This window comes from Palaemon carinicauda, chromosome 1, assembly GCF_036898095.1.
Source record: "Palaemon carinicauda isolate YSFRI2023 chromosome 1, ASM3689809v2, whole genome shotgun sequence".
NCBI classification, from domain to species: domain Eukaryota; kingdom Metazoa; phylum Arthropoda; class Malacostraca; order Decapoda; family Palaemonidae; genus Palaemon; species Palaemon carinicauda.
In genome coordinates, this window is record NC_090725.1 from 160,500,257 (window position 1) to 160,517,538 (window position 17,282).

A 17,282-nucleotide genomic window follows, 5' to 3' on the forward strand; every position below is an offset into this window, starting at 1 on the left:
TTTCATATTCACTAAAAGAAACAATTATTACTTGATCTATCACTTTCCAATTACCATATTAATTCTAATAGTTTTATTTAAAATGTTTCTTTCATATTTTATTTACTTGCACCGAGTTGAATCGCATAATGTTAACCGTAGTTTCATTCATGTAAACTATGGTAATTTATAACATACAACATCGACATTTGTCCATTATTTATTATAGGATGCTTTGAATAAGTTTGTAAACTTCATTCAGGGCCCTGATACTGTACATATAAACATTGTCACCTGATTCAAGTTACCACTATCACTGATACGTACATATATGAATAAATATTCCTATAGAGTTTCCAAACTTATTCAAAGTATCATATAATGAATAACAAAGGCTTCATATAGTTTACTAAAAAACGGATTTTGAGCGAAGTGAAAAATCTATTTTTGGGTGAGATGGCCATGTCGTCCTGATGGAAGGTTCCTTTAAGTAGCTTCCTATGGTATATTTGACTACAGTGATATTCCCAGAGAATTTACCTTTAGGTCTCCAGAATTCTAACTCCTGGCACGAATATCCTTAACATTTCTCTCAAGGATATCGCATAGTATCAGGGGATGTATATCTTGATAAGACACATAGCAATCTTCACCCCGAATAGCGTTTTCGCTTTGAGGGGGAAAGTGGCAAAAATAGAAGGGGAGCCGTTATCAGGGTACCCTTCCTCCATTACTACCTTGAGTATCTAGATGGCACCATCGTCGCCGCCATGTTTATTCCTTGTAGCATTGAGCAAGGTGCTACAGATATAGTAGTTTCGGGGAGGATCCTGCCAAGCCCTTTTCTATAAAAAGGAGGGCGGGTCCATCAGGACCACATGGCTATCTCACCCAAAATAGATTTTTCGCTTCGCTCAAAATCTGTTTTTTGGGCTCAGGCCATGTCGTCCTGATGGAAGGTTACCAGAGCATTATTTAGAAAGTACTGTATTTGTGGATTTTCCAAATGTGCCTTAACGACAAGACAATATTTCCTTGGTCACTCAGACCCTAGAGACATATGGCGTTACCGTTATACGTCATTACTTCTAATCATGAAGTTTGTTAGTGCTTCCTGTACCCTGCAGGGAAGAGTCACACTAGACTCAGGAAAAGTCTCGAGATTTGCATATCCCTTATGAACAAACCTAGCAACAAGAGCATACAGGTCTCACTGTATACAAAGCCAGTCAAAGTTTGTATTCTCAATACAAGCAAAGATTTATATGAGCCACTATAGCATCAAGAGCATACAGGCTTAGCTTTATGCAAAATCAGACAAGCTTGTACCTGTGTAGGAACAAAGTATGCATAGGCAGAGAAAGGTTGTATTCATGTTAGAACAAAGTTATTTATTTTGTTCACATGTCAATATGCAGATTATTAAGGGTTGAATAATACTCACACATATCTTTATTTATTCAAATTTGCTGCGAAATAAGATGCAAATACCAATCAAATATTTATGGGTAATCAATAAATAGTAATTCAACATACATTATATAGTAATAATAAAATGCTAGTGAATACAAAAGAAACAAAAAATACAGACGAGACCAGAAATGCTTACTTCACCTGAAAGGGAATAATAATTAATGCCACAAAACTGTAAATTTAATAAATTTTTTGATATGCATTTCTATGAATGACTGTCTTTTCTCACTGTGTAAAGAACACATGGCACAAGTGTTATTTCTATGTTTCTTCACCTTTAATAACTGGAACAGTCCATAGTGTCACCTTGGTGACACTTCACTTTACGTGTTGCACTGTGAGGTGTCAACACGTACACCCGATTCTTAACAGTCCCAATCAATTAACTGTTCCTCGCAGCACTAAGCGACAGGTTTTAGCACACTACGTGCCGCCACCACATATCTTTTCAGCTCTTGCACTTGCTTCGCGTAGTGTTTAAGGAACACTCTGGATGACTTCCATCCAGTATACGAGCAAATACGCTCAAAATCCATGTATTGGAAGAAGTTCAATGACGAAGCAATTTTTCTGGGATCATGACCTGCGGGTGTACTGTCAAGATCCGCTTTGCGAATGAAGTAGGTGATCTTTGCCTTTAGTTGATTTAGGGATAAGTTTGAGCCCAAGGTTTCTCCTTTAAAGAGCCGTCCTCCCTTGAAGTCTGAAGTTCTACGAAGATAGACCTTTAGACACTCTACTGGACACAGCGAGACATCTTCCTTCAGAGGGCAGATTCTCCAGGGACCCCACCTTTTGGTAGGTAGCTCGTTCTTGGCGAGAAACGTTGGGTCAGAAAAGAGATTCAGTTCTCCCGCTTCTGTGAACTGAATATGGCCTTCATCCTGAGAAAGGGCCACTATTTCACTAACTCTAGCCCCCGAGGCTAGAGCAAACAAGAATATAAATTTTTGAGTCAGGTCTTTCAGAGAGCAATCCTCATTGTTCACTGTTGAGGCAAAGTGTAGGACCTTATCCAAGGACCATGAGATGGGCTTCGGAGGTGCTGCAGGCCTAAGTCTAGCACAGGCCTTAGGGATCTTGTTAAAGATTTCATTGGATAAGTCTACTTGGAAGGCGTAAAGCAGAGGTCTAGTCAAGGCTGACTTACATGTTGTTATCGTGTTGGCTGCTAAACCTTGTCCATGAAGGTGAATAAAGAAGGATAAACAGAATCTGTTGAGATCTCTTTTGGTCTTCTTGCCTTGACAAAAGCAACCCACTTCTTCCAAGACGACTCATATTGCCTTCTGATAGATTTAGACTTATTATTCTTCTAAGAAGTCTATACTGTCTCTCGAGATCCCAAACCTTTTCTTAACTGCTAAGGAGAAAAAATCATGAGTTGGAGGTTTTGGGTTTTCTGTGATGAAGCGAAGACAGTCGACTTCTGTACTTGTTGAGTCAGAACTGGGTGCGGCAGGGGGAACAGCCTCAGCTTCAATTCCAATACTAGAGGGAACCAATTGCTCTTCGGCCACTTGGGAGCCACTAGGGCTGCCGTTCCCTGAAAGGATCTCAGCTTGTTGAGGACCTTCAACAGAAGGTTGGTTGGAGGGAACAGGTAAACGCTGGTCCATCTGTTCCAGTCGAGGGACATGGCGTCCACCGCTTCCACTAGAGGGTCCTTGTATGGGGCCACAGAACTAGGTAGCTTCTTCTTGTCGCTCGTCGTGAAGAGGTCGATCTGCAGTTCTGGGACTTGACGTAAGATGAAGGAGAATGATTCTGCGTCTAGGGACCATTCTGACTCTATCGCCGTGAGCCTGGATAGAGCGTCCGCCGTCACATTGCGGAGCCCTTGAAGGTGAACTGCTGATAAGTGCCATCTCTTCTTTTCCGCCAAGCGGAAGATGGCCAACATCACTTGGTTGATTTGGGGTGATCTCGAACCTTAACGATTCAAACATCTCGCTATCATCTCGCTGTCCAGAATTAGTCTTATGTGGTCTGAATGGTGAGGGGACAATTTCCTCAGCGTGAGAAAGGCTGCCATGGCTTCCAAAACGTTAATGTGGAAGGTCTTAAATAGAGAGGACCAAATCCCGTGGACTTTTCGTTGGTGAGAGTGACCTCCCCATCCTTCCTTTGATGCGTCCGTGTGGATGATGACTGAAGGTAGAGGTGGTTGCAAAGGCACTGACCTCTTCAGGTTTCTGGCCTTCGACCATGGCTTGAGAAGTGATCGTAGTCGAGTCGGTATCAGTTTAATATCGTTAGTTATCACTTGAATGTATAACTGTGTTTGTTCGTTTGTTCATTCATTCATTGGGATGAAATGTAAACAAACAAAATGGTTTCCCCTTTTGGGCATTGCATGTAGGGCAGATATGATATACAGTCAGCGCGGATCGCTGTGTCCGGGTAGTGGGCCGGACACAGCGTTCCGCGTAAATCGGAGGCATGGGGTTCATCGGGGAAAAAATCGTCTGGGACAAATTGATTAATTGGCATCTTTTTATACAAGTTGGCATCTACATATCTGCGCAGGTGGAAACTAGTCAATGTGTTTCCTGAAGTCGTGGAGTGAAGTCGTGTCAGGTTGAGAGGGCCGAGTTGCAATCGTTCTTTTGTGAGTTCGCGTGACATTTTTTCTATCAACCCCCCCCCAGTGATGTCTAACCCCGTACAAGTCACGATGACATTGTTAGAGTCATAACTTGTCATAAGTTAGGTCTGCAAACAAAGGAAATAGTGAAGAATACTGGCATGAACGAGAGGACAGTGCGGCGCTTGGTGGCCAAGTTCAAGAAAGGGGGTAGCGACGAGATCCCTTCTCACTCCCATGCTGGTTTCCCCCCCACCCCCCCCCCCCCCCCCGGAAGATTCCTGATCGTACTTTAGTGATTTTAAAGCGAAGCCTAGAAAAAAATCCTACATTCACTGCTAAGCAACTGAAAGAACAGAACCCTAAATTGTTGAGCGACGTCAGTATTCGTACGATTCAGGAAAACCTGTCGAAGCGCCTCGACTACAAGAAAGTGATTGCGAGAAAGAAGCCCGCTTTAACTGAGAGATAGAGAAAGAGGAGGGTTGCTTTTGCCAAGACATACAAGGATTGGACCTTGGAGCAGTGGCGAAGTGTCTTGTGGAGTGACGAAGCAACCTTTTGTGTGAGTGAGACGACCAGGAAAAAAGTGTGGAGGCGAAAGGGGTCAGATCCTCTTAAGCCTAACTTGACGGCCAAGACAGTAAAGCACCCAGCATCGCTTCTGGTATGGGGTACGTTTGCCTACGGTGGTGCCCCAAGCCTTGTTGTTTTGCCTAAAGGTATAACAGTTAATGCTGACCGATATTTGAACATTTTGAAGGAAAATTTAGCGGATTGTTTTGCGGCTACAGGAGCTGAAATTTTTCAGCAGGACGGTGCCCCTTGCCATACGGCTAAGAAAGTGAAAAAGTGGCTTGAAAATAGCGAAGTTGACTATATGACTGATTGGCCAGGTCAAAGTCCTGATATTTCGCCCATTGAGAACCTTTGGGCGATAGTTAAAGCCCGCCTTCGTAAAGAAGTTACGACAAACGTCACACTTCTCGAGGCGGCGCTCGGTAAAGTGTGGGCTGAAATACCTGCAGAAATTCTTCATAATTTAGCAGATAGCGTTCCTCAACGACTTTTGGAGGTCAAGAAGAGGAAAGGCTACCCTATAGACAAGTAGAAGGGATATTGGTGAGTGTTCAATTAAATTTTTATTGATTTATATTGTGTATTAGTGTTGATAGGGGGGGGGGAACCAAAATGAATGCACGGCGGATGCTGCCCGGACAGAGCGATCGGCGCTGACTGTAGACTCAATTTTATTTAGTTTATTTTGAATATCTAAACATACATTAAGTAAACTGGAATTGTAATAACATCTTTACATAACCAAAACCTAGATTATATGCTTACAAAAAAGGTTTTATGATTTAGCAGTCTTTTTATACCACACAAATGAGATAGAATGAAAGTAGTCTTAATTTTGTACATTCTTCAGTAAAAAGGGCATTTCATGGTCAGATATATGCAATATTCATATTTATTTTTTTATTCATTTACATATAAAGTATTCTTGTATACATTATTTTATGACATTCTTTGACTAGATATACATGTAATTAAGGCAGTACAGTGGAACCTCTACATACGAATGTCCTAACATACGAATTTTCCAACATTCGAAGTAAAATTCGACCAATTTTCTGTCTCGACACCCGAAGTGTTGCTTCAACATACGAAGTAAACAATGTACGTGTACGCGTGGAATTTTCTCGAAAGCGTCAACCGTGGTTTGTTGTTGACGCCGCTAGACGGCAGCACATCGGAGGGACGCTAATCGAGCGTCACCTTTATCAGTCCTCTCATCTTGTGCGCATTGTGTGGTTGTTCTCTATTCGCTCAGATATTAACAGTGTTTTTTATCTTCCTTTCTCACGTGTTGTTTTCTGTGTTTCGTAATCATGGGTCCTAAAAAGCTTAGTTTCGGTTCAGGAAGTAGTAGTAGTGGTGAGAAAAGGAAGAAGTCAATGCTTTTATTAGAACCAAAGCAAGAAATAATAGAAAAGCATGAGCGAGGTGTACGTGTTAGCGATCTGGCTAAACAATATGGCCGGAATATGTCTACGATCTCGACGATCATAAAACAGAAGGCAGCCATTAAAGCAGTGAAACCTTCGAAGGGGATCACGATTATTTCCAAATGTTGTAGCCCTACCCTAGAAGAGATGGAACGCCTTTTGTTAATATGGATCAAGGACAAGGAGATTGTTGGCGATACGATCACTGAAACGATCATTTGTGAGAAGCCCAGAGCTATCTACAGTGACTTGAAGGCGGCGGGCTCTGGGGGTGATGCGGGGGAGAGTTCAGCCGATCCTACGACGGAGGAATTCAAGGCGTTTGAGGTTGGTTCGAGAAATTTAGGAAACGGACCGGGATTCATTCAGTTGTTCGGCATGGAGAAGCTTCGAGTTCGGACACCAAGGCTGCTATAGACTTTTTTAAAAAGTTCGAAAACATCTTGGCGGAGGAAGGCTACGTAGAGCAGCAGGTGTTCAACTGTCATGAAACCAGTGTGTTTTGGAAAAAGATGCCTAGTCGAACGTACATTACCGCCGAAGAGAAGAAAATGCCTGGACATAAGCCAATGAAGGATCGGTTGACTCTTGAGCTTTGTGCCAACGCCAGCGGGGACTGCAAAATAAAGCCTTTATTAGTTTACCATTCCGAAAACCCTAGGGCATTTAAAGCACTTAGAATTAATAAACACCTGCTACATGTTCTATGGCGTTCTAATTCTAAGGGTTGGGTTACTAGGCATATCTTTGTGGAATGGGTAAACGTAGTTTTCGGCCCTGCTGTCAAGAAGTACCTTCATGAGAGGAATTTGCCTTTGAAGTGCTTGCTTTGTTTGGACAATGCACCCGCTCACCCCCCTGGACTCGAAGATGATGTCATCGACGAATACAAATTCATCAAAGTGTTGTATCTTCCACCGAATACCACCCCTATCCTCCAGCCCATGGACCAGCAAGTCATCTCTAGTTTTAAGAAGCTCTACACCAAGCACTTATTTAAGCAGTGCTTTAATGTCACGCAAAGCACCAACTTAAATTTGCGTGAATTTTGGAGGAGCCACTTTAATATCGTGCACTGCTTAAAGATCATAGATCATGCTTTGGAGGGAGTAACTCGTTGGACCCTGAATTCAGCTTGGAAGAAGCTTTGGCCTGATGCTGTTGCTCCAAGAGATTTCGAAGGTTTTGGCCCTGAGAATGAACCTGTGCTTGCCGCCGAGGAAGACGTCGAAGAGATTGTATCCCTTGGCAAGTCCATGGGTCTGGAGGTGGATGAAGATGACATCACCGAACTCGTCGATGAGCATCATGAAAATCTCACCACCGAGGAACTCAAGGAGCTGCAAGCCATGCAGCATGATGAGTTCCAAGCGCAGTTGAGTGAGTCGGAGGAGACCGAGGAGGTAGGCCAAATCTTAGGTATGGCGGAAATAAAACAGATGTTGGCATATCATCAACACGTGGTTGATTTCATCGACAAGCATCACCCACAGAAACTTCAGGTTTGCCGTGTAGTTGCGCAATTCGATAATGTTTGTTTAACTCATTTTAGAAAAATCCTCAAAAGCCGTACCAAGCAACTTCACTCGATAGTTTCTTTAAAAAATCTCTAAAACGGTCTAGTGATCATGATGAAAAGAAAGAAAGTGAAGCAAAGAAAAGGAAGACCGAATCGAGTGAAAGTGATGAAAATTAAAAATAAGAAAAGAAAAAAATTTAAAAAAAATATAAAATTATAAAAATGAAAAAAAATTAATAAGCTAAGTTAAGTTAAAGTTCACGTAGTGTAAGTTAGTGTAAGTTATCGTACACGTTATCGTACAAAGTCGCCATCCCTACCTCCTCGCTGATCTTCCATCTCCTCCTGCGTAGCAGTCCCTACACCTGTGCTGGCCTGTCGCTAAGGTAAAGTGTTACATAAAAACTTTTTTTATTTATTTATTCTTTATTATTATTTTTTTAGATAATTATTATACTGTACGTATTGTATTAATGTTATGTGTAATTATGTGTAGCCATTTATTAAGGAGTTATTATGGGTTTTTAGGTTGAGGAACGAATTAAAAAAATTACTGTGTATTCTTATGGGAATATTTGCTCCAACATACGATCGTTTTAACATACGAAGCAGTTTCTGGAACGAATTAAGATCCTATGTAGAGGTATCACTGTAGTAGTAGTTTCCAAATTACTCACTAGTGTTTGCTGGTGCTGTATTCAGTTTGTTTTGGAAAGGCCCATAATTGAAGTAATCTTTATTTTTGTGAATTTCATTTTGCATTTAGCCTAAGTAGCCTATATTTACTTCATTTGGTGAGTGTCATTTAACCCTGGATAGGTACGCTCCTCGGACACCCCTTTAAGGGTATACTCGGTTGCGCGCGACCCCGACGCAAAAAAAAATCTTGAAAAATCTGTTTTTGCAGTAACCTCCTTTTTTTTTTGCCAAAAAAAAGTTCAATGAATGCTTAAAACTACTGTAAAGATAAATACTACTCATCTGCTGAAAAACTATTTATTGTAAATATTTTAAAAAATTAAGTAGAAAAATAAAAAGACCTTACATAAAAATTCATAAAAAAAAATTTATACATATATACACAAATCCTTTTAGGAATTGATTCTTGAATGTTTAGGACACATCTTGATGTATTTTGGATAAAGTCGGACCCATGGAGGTGAAGATCTGAAATGAGAAAAAAAGGGTAACTTTTTTTGGCCAAAATAATTTGTCCAAATTTCATGAATTTTTTTGGGTACCCAAATAAAATAGGAAGTGGCTAATTTTTTTAGGGAATAAACATATGTTATCCTAAAATAGAAATATGTAAAAAAATCTTCATTATTTTGTAAATTACATTTATATCAGGGGCCATATCTAAAGGTCATTTTTTGAGTACTTAGAAATTTCGTAAAAAAATACATATATTTAATATATAATATGATATTTATGCAGGTAAAAATATACCAAAATATCACAAATTCTATAGGGAACAAGAATATATATAGATAGGGCAACTTACGCTTCGGATATGTCCACAAAATGGCCGCCAACCACACTGACTCAGACTCCCTAATCTGCCACCTGAAATGCAGGAAGGGTATGTCAATTTCAAGGTGTTATTTACTAATCTAATTATTCTTGGATATGCATAAAAATTGTATGGTGGATTGCTGGATGATTGTCGATTATTTTACGACTATAAAATTAGAATTCTGACCCAAAAAAAAATTTTTGAAGGGAAATAAAATCGAAAAAAAAAATGTAAAACAACATAATATTTTAGCTAAAAAAATTTGATGATATTCAATCAAAAAAGAAGTAAACAAAATTTTCCGACAAATAAACATCTAAATGAATCATTACTCTGTGATAGTTCCTTAGTACGTAGTAATTTTGAAAGAAATGAGAAAAAACAGAAAAGTGGCAATCGCAGGAAAATCGAACACATACCTATATATATGCCATATCTGGCTAAAAATAAAGATAAGCATGGGTAACCAGATCATCTAGAAACACTTTACAACACTATAAAAATATAATTTTTGCGACACTACTTGCCAATTCCTTACGGTAACATGACTAAGCAAAAAAATGCAAAACAAATAAAAAGGGGCACTCGCGGAAAAATGGCCAACATTCTAATAGGCCTATATGGAATTTCAGAAAAAAAAAAATTCAGCCACGTGCTAGGCAAACCATCAAGGCACATTTTCCGACAAATAAACATATAAATGAATCATTACTCTGTGATAGTTCCTTAGTACATAGTAATTTTGAAAGAAATGGGTAAAAACGAAAAAATGGCAATCACAGGAAAATCGAACACATACCTATATATACGCCATATCTGGCTAAAAAAAAAAGATAGGCATGGGTAGCCAGATCATCTAGAAACACTTTCCAACACTATAAAAATACAAGTTTTGCGACACTACTTGCCAATTCCTTACGGTAACATGACTAAGCAAAAAAATGCAAAACAAATAAAAAGGGGCACTCGCGGAAAAATGGCCAACATTCTAATATACGGAATTTCAGAAAAAAAAAAAAATTTCAGCCACGTGCTAGGCAAACCATCAAGGCACATTTTCCGACAAATAAACATCTAAATGAATCATTACTCTGTGATAGTTCCTTAGTACATAGTAATTTTGAAAGAAATGGGAAAAAACGAAAAAATGGCAATCACAGGAAAATCGAACACATACCTATATATACGCCATATCTGGCTAAAAAAAAAGATAGGCATGGGTAGCCAGATCATCTAGAAACACTTTCCAACACTATAAAAATACAAGTTTTGCGACACTACTTGCCAATTCCTTACTGTAACATGACTAAGCAAAAAAATGCAAAACAAATAAAAAGGGGCACTCGCGGAAAAATGGCCAACATTCTAATATACGGAATTTCAGAAAAAAAAAAAATTTCAGCCACGTGCTAGGCAAACCATCAAGGCACATTTTCCGACAAATAAACATCTAAATGAATCATTACTCTGTGATAGTTCCTTAGTACGTAGTACTGTAATTTTGAAAGAAATGGGAAAAAAACGAAAAAATGGCAATCACAGGAAAATCGAACACATACCTATATATACGCCATATCTGGCCAAAAAAAAAGATAGGCATGGGTAGCCAGATCATCTAGAAACACTTTCCAACACTATAAGAATATAAGTTTTGCGACACTACTTGCCAATTCCTTACGGTAACATGACTAAGCAAAAAATGCAAAACAAATAAAAAGGGGCACTCGCGGAAAAATGGCCAACATTCTAATATACGGCATCTCAGATAAAAAAAAAGACATGCACGTGTTAGCCCAACCATCAAGGCACACTTTCTAACAAATAAACATGAAAAAAAAATCAATAATATACGGCAATTCCTTACTACGTAGTAAATTTTTACAAATATTGAAAAAAAAACAAATTGGTAACCGCAGTTAAATACCCCACATACCAATATCTACGTCGTATCTGACAAAAACAAAGTCATGCATGGGTAGCCAGATCATCTAGACACACTTTCCAACACTAAAAAAGCAAAAGTTTTGCGACACTATTTGGCAATATCTTACGGAAAAATGACTTGGCAAAAAAATGAAAAAAAATGAAAAAGGGGCAACTCGCGGTAAAATGGTCCTCGTGGTGATGAACGACACTTTAACTAAAAAAAAAATCATGCACATGGTAGCCAAACAATCCACCAAGACTTTCCACAACTGATAACCTATACAAGTTGCACCATTCTACGACAATTTCATAATACGTAATAACTTTGATAATTATGCAAATTACCTTAGAAGGGTAAACTCGGTCGCGCTCGACCCCGATGCGTCTCAGAAATCTGGGAAGGAGTACAGCTACAGCGATGCACATCTGGACACTACTAGAGCGTGTAGGCGAGACACCTACTGCAGGTCGATCACCCACAAATTCAGTCACGGGGGTGAGTCACGTGAGAAAAACCTCTTTTGTTTTGACGCTCGGGGTCGCGGACGACCCACCGTACCGTTCCAGGGTTAATTCCTTAATTATGTCATCATAAGGGGAAAAACGAAAGTGTGATAATCTCAGCTGCTCATTTTGATATTAGCCACATGTTGGGCATAGATGGTAGGCCTATAGCCTATAGAATTTGGTATAGTTTTGCTTGATTTTCTGCTTAGGCAAAGTTTTTGCGATATAACGGACTATTCGCGGTATCGGACACACCTTCACCCTTATTAGTCCGTTACTGGGAGGTTCTACTGTACTCATAGATGCTATTATTTTCGTGAAACATATGTATTAACGAGTTAGGTTGTATTCTAACTATGGCACGTCTTAGAAACTTAATTAGGCCGTAATACAAAGAATAGTGAAGTATGTTATTTTGCAGCCACATTTAATTACAATTTGAAACACACCTTACAACCATGGTGACACAAACTTTCGTATGTATGAGCACCATGTTATTATCAAACTTAATAAGATTTTTAATATGGCTAGTATGGGTAATATAAGTGCCCGATTACAATACTAACCATATTGAATTAAAGTGTATTGTTTTTATTGGTGGGAGGCCCCCTCTTGGTGGGTGGCCGGGGGCCCAGGCTCCTGGGTCAATCTGGCCTTGGTTACTAGAGTCACAGGACAACTATTTTTTCTTTTAAATAAGATTTGATAAACAATATAATTATGTACTGTATATTCTTTTAAACAACATTTCCATTTTAGACAACAATATTTGTTGCATGTAACATTTGATAAAGTTCAAGTACTCTTTATTGCTGTTATAGATTTCCCTTTAAAACTGTATTTTAAATGCTCACATGATATATTTTCAGGTTATGTGAAACAAGAATGTTAGTAACTTCCAGTTTGAATCAGCCATCACTGTGGATGTATGGCAGAACAGATGAATCAAGTTCTTCCACAGCAAACAAAGAAAAATCAGGATGGAATTTTACTCAGCAATTGTAATATGATTATTTTCTTTTGAGTATGGTGGTTTTTTTAATTATAAATCTGCATTAATTTGTGTAATAAGGATCCCCTTATTCTTAGAGTTCTCAATTCAAACAGGTTGTTGAAAACTTTATCAGCTTTGCCCTTTTTTTCATAATTTCCTACTAAGATGATATATTCATACAAGGATAATTCATCCTAGTCCTACTAATTTTGGTTGTTTTGGTTTCTTTGTAGTTTTTTTTGATGAACATTGAAATCTCTTGAGAATCTGTTTAAAAAACTTATTTTCCTTGTCTGATTCCCATTTCAAGGTTTCTGCTCAAAACAAAATGGTTCTTTCCTTATTATTTAATTTGAAAATAAATTTATCGTGAAATTTAGCATTTACCTTCTGGTTTTAAAACCATTTTCCTACATTTGATTCATATCAGAGGTACAAGTCATTACAGAGAAAATATTTTTAGAAAACTTCAAGAGGAAACTATCAAGTCGATAGATTCTGTTGACATCTATTCTTTTACTTTTGTGATTATAAATTTTCTTAAGAAGAAACATTAATTCATGTATGTGAACGTATACTTTTGTCACTAACAAATGAATATGAAGTGTCATTCTGTTGATAGATGAAATTTTTATGCATATTCAAAAGCATTCCTAAACATTGAGTTTGGTATAAAATAATGAAAAATTACCAAGTAAATAGTGTTAAGATAATTTTAATACAGTATACTGTAACTAAAATAAATCTTATTTTTTAGTATCATAATTCTTTTAATTTAATAGTTTTATAAGTAAATTTCATATACAGTGGTTTTTAGAAATATTCCGAGATACCTCAGTAGCAGTTTTTGTTGATTGCGTGTTTTCATTTGACTAAGACCTTGACCTTTTACTTGCATCAGTCATGGAACCAGACTTAAGCAGTAGACAAGTTTTTGACATGGCAACAACGATTTACAAAGAATGTGAAGGATTTGCTTGTAAAGAATGTGAAGCGACAGGCAGTGAAAAGTCTTACCTTGATAATCCCACTAGTATCCACCCTGAGGAAAAGCCTTCATTTACATGTATGGAATGTGGGAAAATCTTTAGCCAAAAATCTTATCTTGATCAGCATTCAAAGATACACTCAGCTGACAAGACATACCTCTGCATTGAGTGTGGAAAAAGCTTTGTTAATAAGAGCTATCTAGAAGTCCACATGAGAGCCCACTCTGGAGAAAAGCCTTTTATTTGTGGTGTATGCAGTAAGGGGTTTACAGTTAAGAGTAATCTCAAGGTACATATGAGAACACACTCAGTAGAGAGGCCATTTACATGTAGAGAATGTGGAAAAGGATTTACTGTTAAGAGTAATCTCAAAGTTCATATGAGAATACATACTGTAGAGAAACCATTCATATGTATCGAATGCAGTAGGGGATTCACTGTTAAAAGTAATCTTACAGTGCATATGAGAACGCATACAATCGAAAAGCCATACAGCTGTAGAGAATGTGGTAAGGAATTTGCTGTTAAGAGTAACCTCAAAGTGCACATGAGGACACACTCAGTAGAAAAGCCCTTTAGTTGTAGGGAGTGTGGTAAGGGCTTTACAGTTAAAAGTAATCTCAAGGTGCATATGACAACCCATAGTAGAGATGCTATTCACTTATAAATCTATATTAAGGGATTTTAGTTATCCTGAATAGGTTAGTAATAGTTTACTCAGGAGAGGGAAGTGCATGGTTATGGAAGGTCTTTAGTAAATAAAGTATTTTAATCCTCATGGCACACTTAGATTGAAAAAATCCAAGAGGACAGTCATGTATTTGTTAGAAATGAAGAGAGATTTAGTCTTTTTAAGGTACTAAATTATCATTATAGCAATTGCTTAGTACTGTCACTATATTTCTTCAGATTCTAAAGGTTATTTAAGAGCTTCACATATGGTATGTTAAAAGGCCTCGTAGACAATAAATGTATGAGAAAAATGTAAATATATACAGTTACAATACAATAAAGGCATGGTGCTGTTAAGATGACCTACATTTCATTTAAAAAAATATCCTAATATTATTTTTGAGTTAGTTTTTTCTATAGAAGATTGGAAATCATACAGAAAATCATAACCTATACAGGTATGTTTATATCTTACATGACTGGTCTAGATATTACAAGGAGGGAGCATTTATTATTACTCAGTGTCACCATCAGGCAGTGCGAAGATAGACAATTAAGAGAAGTAAGCCTGTAAAATTTGTCTTCCTCTACATTCATTTACACACCAACAATAGGCAGCTTATTTTAGTCACAGAGAAGCAAATGCAGCTTTTCTAGCATGGTATTAAGCTGTTTAACTTGGATTTTCCCTAACTCAAAGAATCTTTGTCAACTTCAGGTATAAGAAAAAATCTGCTATCAAACCAGAAAAGCAGCTTTATCACGCTGGTAATATGCATGTTTACTGGTAGTGTCCTGCTTATATCCATGCAATCCTGCTACTGATTAATTTGTCTAAATGCATTCCAAGTCAGCAGCAGCAGCTGCTGGTCTTTTTTGTGTAACAAGAGATAGTAAGGTAATTTATTTTTTCATTATTTTTATTACACAAGACAATTAGGGCCAATATCCTATTAACTTTAAATGATTTGCATATTTGATAGAATAAGAAATATTTAGATTTTGTAAGTGATGATTATCTGATTTGAAATACTGTATTTGTATTTATCATATTGTATTGTGAATACAGCACTGCTTAAAATGTGACATTTTTTAATATTTCCAATTGAATTGCCATCACTGATTTATTATTGTATGTTCAAAAGTGTTATGCTTCTTTTTTAATATGTAAATTTTATGCTGAAGTGTATAAATTTTATTTATGAATATTTTGTGTATTGTATTAGGTCAAGATATTTTGTTTAGTTTAAAGTGTGTCCTTTGGTAATATTTTAAAACTTTAAAGACCTTAATAAGAAAGTAGCTCTTTGTTGTTCAAAAAACAAAGGCTTGAATACTTATGCTCCTCAGTTTCTTGGAATACATTGGCTGATAACAAGTTGTGTGGAAATTCCTGGTTATTTAAGTGTGAGATGCAAGAGTTAATGACTGTGTGATTAACATAGGTATTTTTAGAGATTATCTTTTGGGTTATGTAAGGTTAATTCTGCATTGATTTTCTCCAACCTGATTTAGCGATTTTCTCCAACTCGATTAAAAATGATTGTTATTTCTATGAAGCTCCCTTGGTGTTCATATTGCTTCTCCAGAAGCCGTAAAATTTGAAAATTAAAAAAAATGTTCCCATTTTTATTTGTCTTAAAAAATACATGTAGGGAGCTCAGATTGTAATATTAGATAGAATAGGCCTCGGTTTTCTCTGTTGACCAGGTGCTGTCGCACTAGTGCTAAAGGCACTCCGATTGTTTACATTCTATGTTTGAAGATGTCTCCTTTTGTTTAGTTAGCTGTTATTGCCTGGAATATGCATGAAAATTATGTCTAGATCATGATCTGCATTCCATTTGCGTAATGTTTTGGGGGTAATTCAGCGATTTAAAATTGTTGTGAAGAGTGTGTTTCACTCTTGGTAACATTCATGAAAAAATATTTTTCTGTGGTTGCTGGTCAAGTTAAAATATTTAGCATATAAGGAAGTTTCTCTCAGTTCAGGTGAAACTTCAGGAGTCCAGTAAATCCCCCCTTGATAATAGTGATTCTGGTCATTTGCAAATATTGAGAAACTTATCTTCCCATGATCAGTCTCATATTAATAGCCTTTCATTTAGTAATGGTTCTGGAAGTATGCTGCACTCTCCAGATTCAAAAGCCTCACACATGGGCCTCAAACATTTTGCATACTTTTGTTCCTTGTGCTGCTGCTAAACCCTTGGACTCCACAATTCTATTTTCTCTATATGACAGATAGATTGTGGGTCATAAGACTAGAAAGGCTATACACACACACATATATTATATATATATATATATATATATATATATATATATATATGTATATATATATATATATATATATATATATATATATATATATATATGTATATATGTATATATATATATATATATATATATATATATATATATATATATATATATATATATATATAAGGGATTTTGACGAAGGAAAAATCTATTTCTGGGAAGAGGCCTGTGATGCCCGGTGAGAAAGGTCCTTCTTTGTACCTTTCCTAATATAAATCTTCCAAATATACTATAGAAAGATAAAAGCATGGAATGCAGAGGTTACAACCCTCGCACGAATACCTTGTAGATGTCGTGTATTAAACAAAGGCGTGCGAAAACCACTATTCACAGGTTGTCTTCCATTTAGATAATCCCTTCATCAATGGGGAGGGCCGTGACAGGCCCTAGAGAACATAGTTGAACTACCCCACCGACACCTACCACGCACGCCCTCTAGGATATCTTTCTGATTTTGGACTTGCTCGCAAGTTGAGTTTGTTTTTGCACAGTGTTTTTCGAAGAGTTTCTCGTTATTTCAACATGAATGACGTTGCTACTTCACCCTTACCAATGTTAAGTACCATAGTTTGTTTTGGCAGCTTATTGCAGTACCGGGCATATATATATATATATATATATATATATATATATATATACATATACATATACATATACATATACATATACATATACATATATATATATATATATATATATATATATATATATACACACACACACACAGGTTAAGTCAATATGTATCTGCACTCCGATTTTTTTGTTTAATCCAATAATAATACAAAGTTT

General features: G+C 37.1%; 1 protein-coding gene across 1 annotated transcript in view; it reads left to right on the plus strand.

Annotated features, from left to right (window-relative positions):
- LOC137652765 (zinc finger protein 432-like) overlaps nucleotides 1–16,448 on the plus strand; it is a 63,255-nt gene extending 46,807 nt beyond the window's left edge. Inside the window, exons 2-3 of the mRNA XM_068386173.1 lie at nucleotides 12,386–12,517; nucleotides 13,412–16,448. Of these exons, the coding sequence (XP_068242274.1) occupies nucleotides 12,445–12,517; nucleotides 13,412–14,166 (828 nt within the window). The 5' untranslated portion in view covers nucleotides 12,386–12,444 and the 3' untranslated portion in view covers nucleotides 14,167–16,448. The remainder of the gene's footprint in view (nucleotides 1–12,385; nucleotides 12,518–13,411) is intronic.
- The last annotated feature ends 834 nt before the right edge of the window (nucleotides 16,449–17,282 follow it).